The sequence below is a fragment of the Tripterygium wilfordii genome, chromosome 1, assembly GCF_013401445.1.
Source record: "Tripterygium wilfordii isolate XIE 37 chromosome 1, ASM1340144v1, whole genome shotgun sequence".
Taxonomy (NCBI): Eukaryota; Viridiplantae; Streptophyta; class Magnoliopsida; order Celastrales; family Celastraceae; genus Tripterygium; species Tripterygium wilfordii.
Window position 1 is genome coordinate 5,656,820 of NC_052232.1, and position 10,564 is coordinate 5,667,383.

The 10,564-nt window shown below is 38.5% G+C and overlaps 1 protein-coding gene across 1 annotated transcript; it reads left to right on the forward strand.

Moving 5' to 3' along the window:
* Nucleotides 1-4,069: 4,069 nt before the first annotated feature.
* On the forward strand, nucleotides 4,070-7,625 carry LOC119997965 (probably inactive leucine-rich repeat receptor-like protein kinase At3g28040). Its single transcript, XM_038845237.1, has 2 exons — nucleotides 4,070-5,888; nucleotides 5,967-7,625. The coding sequence occupies exons 1-2, from the start codon at nucleotides 4,345-4,347 to the stop codon at nucleotides 7,441-7,443; spliced, it is 3,021 nt and encodes a 1,006-aa protein (XP_038701165.1). The 5' UTR covers nucleotides 4,070-4,344; the 3' UTR covers nucleotides 7,444-7,625.
* Nucleotides 7,626-10,564: the final 2,939 nt, after the last annotated feature.

Genomic DNA, 10,564 nt, shown 5'->3' on the forward strand with positions numbered 1-10,564 from the left:
ATGTACTGACAACCAGGTAGAGTACGAGGCAGTCATCATTGGATTGTAGATCATTAGAAAGTTAGATGCACAACCATTGAAGTTATAGGAGATTCTCAATTGGTAATCAACCACTTGGAGACACCTATAAATGTCATAGTCAAGACCTTGCACCTTACTACATGGCAGCCAAACAGATGTTAGAAGATATCGACGACGCATTTGTGTCTACAAAAGCTAATGAGCTACCTTATGTGGTCACATGAGTCAAGATACCTATGACAGAACTGTCACAGTGTATAGAAGACTATTATTACCTTCTGTGAAAAGAAGGGCCCTTGTTGTCTTGGATGTTTTTCACGTGGAGATTTCAAATTCAGATTGTAGGCAACCTATGATTCAGTTCTTGAAGTATCCAAATTTGATGATAGGCCAGAAGACTAAGAGGAGAGATATCAACTATGTGTTGATGGACAAAGAGCTATACAAGAAAAGTTCAAAAGATGATTTATTCTTGAAATACCTAAGTGAGGAGGAATCGATGAAGATTATGATAGAAGTACACGAAGGTATTTGTATAGCCCATCAAGTAGAAAATAAAATGAGGTGGCTTATCAATAGGTATGGATATTATTGGCTTTCTATCTTGGCAGATTATATCCAATACTCCAAGAGATGCCAGCCTTGTCAAACATGAGGGCAGATTCGGGCAGATTCAACATGTACTAGCTATTTTCATGCAAAAAGTTGTGAAGCCATGGCCATTGAGAGGATGGGCTATGGATCTCATTGAGAAAATTTTCTCACCTTCTAATGAGGGGCATCATTTCATCATAGTGGTTAAAGTTATTTCACAAAATAGGTAGAGGCCTTTCCACTCAGATCCATAACCCAGTAGGATATGATCAAGGCATCAAAGAAAACGTAGTATGGCAAATCGAGGCACAACCTTCTTTGATGATCTTGTAAAAGCCTTTGCCTTGAAACATGGTTTCGAAATTTCCTATTCTACACCATATTGTGCCCAAGGGAATGACCAAACAGAGTCTACTAATAAAGTTTTGAACAACATCATTGAAATAATGGTGGAGAATAGACCGATAGCCTGGTATGAAGCCTTATCAAATGCTCTTTGGGCCTACAAAACATCAAAAAGAACAACAACGAGAGCCATGCCATTTATGCTTATTTATGGGCAGGATGTAGTTCTTTCTATAGAGATGGCAGCAAAATCAACAAGGGTAGCACTCCAAAATCAACTATCTCTTGGAGATTATTATCAGGTCATGATGACAGAATTGGAAGGCCTAGATGAAATCAGGCTTACTGCTTATGATCATCTGCAAGTTCAAAAGTAGAAGGTCATGAAGGCTTATAACATAAGAGTACAAGAAAAGACATTTGTCATAGCAGATTTGGTATGGTTGTCCTTCCAATTGGTCGTAGAGATTCGACATATGGCAAATGGTCACCATCTTGGGAGGGGCCCTATTAGGTGAAGAGTTGAGGAAAGGTGGAGTCTACTGGTTATAAGATTTGGATGGGACCCAACACCAGCATCATATAAATGGAAAGTATCTCAAAAAAACCTTCTATCCTACAGAAAAGTCAAAAAAACCTTTACCCATAATAAAATTCCTATAATTCAGGAATCTAAACCAGTTGCAACTTAGCTTATCATTTCACAATAGGAAAATATCCATACAATATCCAAAAATAGAAAAACACCACCAACAAACCCAAAAAAAAAAGAATCAAACATCCAGAAAGTTACTAAGAGTGTTTAAGGGAACACTACTAGAAACCTGGGGAAAATAGAAATAAGATAGTCCAACACAGAGAAAGTCTAGAAGTTGTTCAATGAAAATCAAAGATTATCAAGGGTTATTAGGGGCAGCTGCACCTTTAATGGAACCCTTTACAATGGCATTATCAGCAACCTACGAAACTTTTGTTAACACGATTGTAGCGGTGTTCATTCATTCGGAAACTTTTAGTGTTTCATGTTTAGGATCCTTTAATGTCTTCTCAATCACATCAAACATTCATATTCTCACTCATATCACATAGGCATATCCACATTATGATGGACGTCACTTAAGGAGCATCGTGAATACCCATGTCCCCTATCGTCCTTACATTTATCACATGTTCGTATCCCTTCACATACACTAACATCATGGTAGACAGCTCACCTGTGTCAGTGTGCCATATTTACCCACTCGATGTAGATAACGTTTCACGAGACCAACATTCTTTCATGGTCTTCTACCACCCATACCTAACATTCATTTCTGATCACCACCAACTCACGCATACATTGAATTTCATCAGATACCAAAATATTCCACGACAATAAAGGCCCTATGCCATCACTTGGAAGCCACATGCACTCTCTATCATAAAAATATTATTGGTGGAGGAACCTTAATTGATGGTTTATTTAAATTTGATCTTGATTCCACATATGAATCTAGTTATTTAACAATGCTGGTATTAAACGTTGCATTGTTAAAGAGAATTCCACTATCTTATGGCATAAAAGGTTAGGGCACATCTCCATTGAGAGAATAAAGAGATTAGTAAATGACGACATCTTAAAACAGATACCTTGGAGAAGATGCTTTTAGAATTTTTAAGAGTGGCAACATTTTTTAGTGAAATGGCAGCCAAAGACTTTTCATAAACCATCACCTCACTAATTATGTTCTTTTCTTCATCTTTAGCTTTTAGAGAAGATTGCAGCTCGCTCCCCAATTCTTGAAGCTTAGCATCGAGTTCCAATCTCTTCTCTTCTTCTACATTCAGCTCAAAGAGATGAACACGATTGCTACAAAAATCCTTGATAAGAATTGGGAGGTCCTTCAAGAATGTCAAGGGTCTTTCCCGGACAATTTCAGTAAGGTCATACCTTGGAGGGTATCTTCAATAGTAGTCTTCAGATTGAAAAACATGGAATGATGTAGAAAGGATTCGAGCTCTTTGACCTAAGGACTTTTAAAAGTGTCTTGGCGGCTATTATCTTTTCTTCAGTGAGAATGGTGGAACGTAAATCGAGCAAAATTTCTGTGTTTGGACCCAGACCTGGTTTTACACCAGACAAAAATTTTATGTAGATCCGGATTTCGGACATTATAACTTATGTCCAGACTTTGTTTAATCCAGGTCAAATAAATTTGGTCATCTGAATCGGACAGAATTTTGTCATCCCTATTTAAAAGTATTGCAAATATTTACACTCTATTTGTTTAAAAAAAATGTAAAATTCATGATGTTCCATTCCATTGTTTGTTAAAAGAAAAAACAATAATGTCAAAAGGAAAATTTTAAGATAAAAAGGTGAAAAAAAAATTCTAGTTAATCGATTTACAATACTTAATGAAAACTCATACATCTAGTTATGTGGCGGTATCCAATAAGAAAATATTTTAGTAAAAAAGCAATATTAAGAAATTTATGAGATTCACATACATATGATAATACTAACTTGGTTATAATTTTATTACTACGACACATATATATACTACTCTCCCTATTGTATCTCTAATTTTATACAAAGGCAAGATTATAGAGATTAGAGAACTTCGTAAAACAAAAAAAAAATGTATAAAATCAGTCTTTAAGAAGTCAAGAAATAGAGGTTATCATTGATTCCCTCTTTTTGAATCTACATTAAATGCTCCTCAAGACACTCCATCATTGACATTTAGTGGTAGGAAAATAGAGACAGAAAAAACAGAATAACTTTGGAATTTAATGCCGGTTGTCATATCATATAGAGTATAGACAGAGCCAAGAGAATCAAATTTCTTATCTCACCAGACTTGTCTAAGAAAAATCTTGCTTCTCTTTCATATAATGTAATGGTTACTGCTTACATTAACATGCATGTGAGCAAACAATACAAATGTGAAATATTTTCCTCAAAAAGCAGACTAGCTAGTGTTTTGAAATGAAAATGCTCAAACAAAGCGACAAACAACACAGCATTGTTAGGCTACTGTGTATTTGTTTGTTTGCTTTGCTCACAGACAAAACAATTGAAATGAAGGCCTTAGGCCTTGGTGTCAATGGTGTGCGGTGGGAATGTGTGGGGAACAATTGCCTTGTGTTTCTCTGTTTTCATTCACATGATAATCTCTCTCTCTCTATCTCTCCCCCCATGAGTTTTACCTTTCAATTCCAACCCCACATACCTCTCTTGGCCAGTACAAGGACCTCACATAGAACTCTATTTTAGTGAAGAGTCTATCTCTTCCTTTCTCGTGATTACAGTTATGATTATACACCTGGTCTATCTATCCATCTAATTCTAGATATACCCACCAGAGAGACACAGAGACAGAGAGAGAGAGAGAATCAACAATGGGTTTTCTTCAACTGTTGTTTTTCTTTGTGGTTTCCATGGCTTCTCTTGGAGGCTGCATCAGCAACATTGATGAGGCTTCTGTGCAGTTAAATGACGACGTATTGGGTCTGATTGTGTTCAAATCAGGCATTAAAGACCCATCTTCCTACTTGGACTCATGGAAGGAAGATGATAACTCCCCATGTTCTTGGAGATACATAGAGTGCAATCCAACCACCAACAGAGTCTCTCAATTGTCACTTGATGGATTGGGTTTGTCAGGAAAGATAGGTAAAGGCCTTCAAAAGTTGCAGGATTTGAAGGTATTATCACTTTCACATAACAATTTCAGTGGTGGCATTAGTCTTGAACTTGCTCTAATTCCTGGCCTCGAAAGACTTAACCTTACCCACAACAGTCTTTCAGGCCTAATTCCATCTTCTTTTGTCAATATGAGTTCAATTAGATTTCTTGATCTTTCAGAGAACACACTGTCAGGACCAGTCCCTGATGCTCTCTTTCAAAATTGTCTTTCCCTTCGTTACCTTTCTTTAGCTGGAAATATGTTGGAAGGACCAATTCCAAGCTCACTTGGTAGCTGCTCTTCCTTGAACAATCTCAATCTCTCCAAGAACCATTTTTCTGGTAGCCCAGATTTCACAAACCAGATTTGGCCATTGAAAAGGCTAAGAAATTTGGATCTTTCGCGCAACGAGTTATCCGGGTCTGTGCCTGGAGGTGTGTTAGCTCTGCATAACTTAAAAGAGCTCATTCTGAAGGATAATCACTTCTCAGGCCCACTACCTGTTGATATTGGATTATGTCCACACTTGAGTGCACTGGATTTGAGTGATAATTTTTTCACTGGAGAAGTTCCAGAGAGTCTGCAGAGACTGAATTCCGTGAGTTTTTTCGATTTATCAAACAATATGTTATCTGGTGATTTCCCACAGTGGATTGGTAACATGAGCAGTCTGGAATACATGGACTTGTCAAGTAATAGTTTCACTGGAAGCCTTCCATCATCAATGGGTAGCCTAAAATCAGTCACTTTCTTGAGTTTGTCACACAATCGACTCACTGGAAATATCCCAATGTCACTGGTTTACTGTATCGAGTTATCGGTCATTCGATTGAGAGGTAACAGCTTCAATGGCAGCATACCGGAGGGTTTATTCGAGCTTGGGCTTCAGCAAGTAGATTTCTCCAATAATGGATTAACGGGTTCGATACCACCAGGTTCAGCCAGGCTATTTGCATCTCTACACACATTAGATCTGTCAAGGAACAATCTTTCAGGACATATTCCAGCAGAACTAGGTCTTTCTTCCAATTTGAGATACTTGAATTTATCATGGAACAGCATTCAATCAAAGATGCCACCCGAGCTCGGGTATTTCCAGAACTTGACAGTTCTAGACCTTCGGAATTGTTATTTTTACGGTTCAATTCCTGGTGATATATGTGATTCTGGAAGCCTGAAGATACTGCAATTGGATGGAAATTCGTTCACCGGACCGATACCTGAAGAAATTGGGAACTGCACATCTCTGTACTTGCTGTAAGTCTTGCACTTTTGTAAGGATTATAAGTACATTAGTTGTGTTGTGTACCAATTGTGAATGTCATTTGTTTGCAGGAGCCTTTCACACAACAACCTAAGTGGCTCCATTCCTCAATCACTTTCAATGCTGAACATGCTCAAGATGCTAAAACTGGAGTTTAATGAGCTGAGTGGAGAGATACCACAAGATCTCGGGAGGCTTGAAAACATTGTCGCTGTAAACGTGTCGTACAACAGGCTCGAAGGCAGGCTTCCGGTAGGGGGAATATTTCCAAGCTTGGATCAAAGTTCTTTGCAGGGGAATTTGGGCATTTGCTCTCCATTGTTGAAGGGGCCATGTAAAATGAATGTATCTAAGCCTCTAGTCCTTGATCCCTTTGCCTATGGAAACCCAACAGATGGTCATAGGAAAAGAAATGAATCCTCAAATCCCAAAACTTACCACCATCGCATCTTCCTCAGTGTATCTGCTATTGTGGCGATTTCAGCAGCTATTTTCATTGTTTGTGGAGTGATACTCATAACTCTGCTGAACGTATCAGCACGTCGTAGGTTGGCATTTGTAGGCCATGCCTTGGAGACCATCCGCTCAAGCTCAAGCTCCCGATCAGAAAGTCTAGCCACAGGTAAGCTCATTCTGTTTGATTCAAGAGCATCCGTGGAGAAAATCAGCAACCCTGAATCTATCCTTAGCAAGGCAGCTGAGGTTGGAGAAGGCGTCTTTGGAACGGTTTACAAGATCCAACTGGGTGCACAAGGAAGGATGGTAGCCATCAAAAGGCTTGTTACATCCAATCTAATCCAATATCCAGAAGACTTTGATCGAGAAGTTCGATATCTAGGAAAGGCAAGGCATACAAATCTAATTTCTCTGAAAGGATACTATTGGACACCTCATTTGCAGCTTCTGGTATCAGAGTATGCACCAAATGGTAGCTTACAAGCTAAACTCCATGAGAGGCTTCCTTCCACTGCACCACTTTCTTGGGCAAACAGATTCAAAATCATATTTGGAACAGCAAAAGGACTTGCTTACTTGCACCATTCATTCCGTCCACCGATCATTCACTACAACATTAAACCTAGTAACATCTTACTTGATGAGAACTACAACCCGAAGATTTCAGATTTCGGACTGACAAGACTTATGGCGGGACATGGTAATCAGGTTGTTGGTAGCAGATTTCATAGTGCACATTATATGGCACCAGAGTTATCATGCCAAACCAGGATCAATGAGAAGTGCGACGTCTACGGTTTTGGTATTCTGATGCTTGAGATTGTGACTGGTAGGAGGCCAGTTGAATATGGAGAAGACAGTGTTTTGATACTAAGTGATCAAGTCCGGGTCTTGCTTGAAGAAGGGAATGTGTTGGATTGCGTGGATTCGAGCATTTTCAGCGAGTACCTGGAAGACGAGGTATTGCCAGTGCTGAAACTGGCAATAGTCTGCACCTCTCAGATACCTTCTAGTAGGCCTTCCATGGCAGAAGTGGTGCAAATACTGGAGGTAATCAAGACCCCAGTTTCACAAAGAAGTGAGATGTTCTGAGGCCCAATCAATCAATGCTATTATTCAGAATAACAACCATATCTGTACTGGTATTTTCTTTTTCTTATTTTGCTTTGTTCTTTTGTTGATGAAACTTGGACTCAAGGAGAGTGGACACTGGATTTGGTAAATGCCTTCCAGGAATTTTACCCAGTATGATCACTGGCATTCGTTGCGCTTCATGTGTTTGTTCAGAAAATTGTATGACCTTGTGGATCCCATCATACATATATATATATATATATATATATATAGTATTGTGTCACTAGCTCTCAATTTCTTCATTCAACAATACTACTACCGAGGCTAATCTGCTGTTACTTATACAAATCAATAAAGTTACTCCTCATCAGGTAAATTAGTGGCATTTGACGTTGCAGAGAATGAATCCCTAACAATTCCTGTCTATATATATCAACTATGCTCCTCCAGTATCGCTGAGGAAGAATTAAGGCTTACTGGGAAAATTTTCGGCTTGATGACAAATCCATTCGAATGCGATCACTGCCAAAAACTAAAGCACCTCATTGTCTTGGAGAAAAACAAACCAGAGAGCATCTAATGAGAGTCTGAAGATCCTCAATCACCACACAAGGACTTTAAACATTTGAAAACAAATTGGTCATGCACTGACCGACACAAAAGTGTGTGTAATTACCTCAAGTGTAGGGTATCCACAAGCAATAAAACCGGTGAGTCTGGTATCGTATCCACAAGGAAGGAATGCAAACATGGTGGCATGCAAACAACTCACTAACACTACTAAACGTAACGAATATCAAAATAAAGATAAGTAAGAAAGGTGGTCGAATGACTCGGTAGCATAGGCAATTTGTAACCAAAATTTGATTGGAACAATTAATTAAAAACCTAGTCCTTAACCCATCCTGGTGGATGCTCATTTCTCATGCTCGAGGTATAATTACAAACACACACAACCATACACAATGCATTGTGTGATACTATTAATTATGCATATGCAAAGGAAATTGGGCATGAAGACTTCGATTCCTACATGGAGGCCATCGGGCCTCTTGGTCTATGATGAACGCAAAAGGGTAGATACTTACTCTTATGGATTAATATTCCCCCTTGGGGCTCAGCTTTGCTAGCACCCTAGTTTCACACTCAAAGACCAATTGACCATAACCCTACCATGCATATTCCATAATTTCCACAAAACCTGATCATCAATACACACAATCAATAGCTATGCAATAAAAACTCAATCAATTAGGGAAATCATGTATTGGGCATTAACAATTCCTAATCAAGCATATTAAATTGAATCTCTAGATTATACAATCCAAAAACACAATAAACATGCTATTCTCATGCACCCAAATACACAACTATCACAAAATCGAAAGAGAGAGATCGAAGCTACGACTCTTTAGACATACCTTGAGCAATCGAAACCTCACACCCACCGTTCGGGACTAGAAACTAGAAAGAGAAATTAGTCACTCACCATAATGAAGATAAACAACCAATTTTATAGAAGAAAATCAGTGTTTACAATCAAAATCACAATAAGCTTGACAAAATCTAGAGAGAGAAAGAGAGAAACTACAATGGATGTTAGATGTTTAAGAGTGAATGAATGAGGCAAAAACCCAAATCTTTGGGTTTTCTCCTCTTTTATAAGTGCAATTACCTATCTACCCTTACAAAGCTTTCTCTCATTGGTTACATTTTAAAAATACCCAAAAACCCAGCTAAATTATCTATTCTCGAAGTGCAGAAATTGGGAAACTATCCGGACGGTTGAGAAATCTGTTTGGACAATTAAAGCTTCTGGATCCAACTATCCAAATGGATTATAAGGTGTCCAGACAGTTTGTGTAACTTTCCATTTTTGGGTTGCAGCTTTAAGATTCTTTGACCTTTTTTCCCCTCGATTCAACTGTCCGGACATCCAATGAAGGTGTCCGGACAATTCTTCATCTCTATGCACTTTTCTTTAGTCCCGAACGTTTCCAACTTTGCTTATTTAATCCTATTTTCTGTAAAACCAGTGAGAGGCAACCATAAGAGTAAAACTAACTAAATTAAACATAATACATCATCTAAGTACCTTACACGATGTCACACTTCCTACCTCTCCTCGATATTTGTGTAAATGGGCATTTGATGTGGCACTCTATAGTGCCACTTATTTGCCTCCATATAGTTAAGTTTTAGTGCCCCGATCATGTTACACGACAATTTAGCTTCATCTAGCATATTCGCAGATATGAATGTTTTTTGGATATTCCACTAGGATGACCGACAAGCTCGGCTTGTATAGGAGCGAGTACGGTGGTATGAATCGATCACACGTCGATTCATTAATCCACCCATGCGCTGGAGTTTCGAATGGACCACAGTTGGGACATGAGTCTTATGGGAGTCACCTTTAGCGAGTGGTATCTTATATTAAACGACTTCTTGTACTTCTAATTGCAATGCTATTTAAAATGTATATTAAAATTTCAAACATATTTTGTAGGCGCATTTGGCACTAACAGGAGCAATGAGAGTCGTTGTAGTGTTGCGTGACGCGGGTAAAGATACAACTGAGCGATTGCTAGCAATTAGATAGTCACCTACCGCGACATTCTTAATGACGTTGGCAAATGACATCATCTTGATAATATTTTGGGCAGAGGTTCGGATACCAAAGGGTGTCCCACACTCGATCATAGGACTAAAAAACTACCACCAAAGGGATGTGATTAATGGCGTGTCAGAACGGTTAGTCTCTATGAGGTTGAATACAAAACCAAATAAGATTGCTAAAGTAAATGAAGTGGCGATGCAATATCGTATAATTGAAGTGAGATGTGATATCATATAATCGAAGTGGACATATGATATAGAGGAGCTTGGTTTTATTGCGGAATTTAGAGAAGATATGTTGTTTTTGTGTACGAGTTGGAGCCCTCGATGAAACTAAGTTATTTTGAGATAAGCCTTAAGCAAAACGACGTCATTTTGATACTTATTGCTCCCGTAGTCAAGAGACCGCAGCTAGTGAAAATATTATACATGCGTTCTATGAACTAAGAACTATACCTGCGGTTTTATAAAATCGTAGGTACAATACTTTTTTACCACCGTTAACTAAAATCGCAGGTAA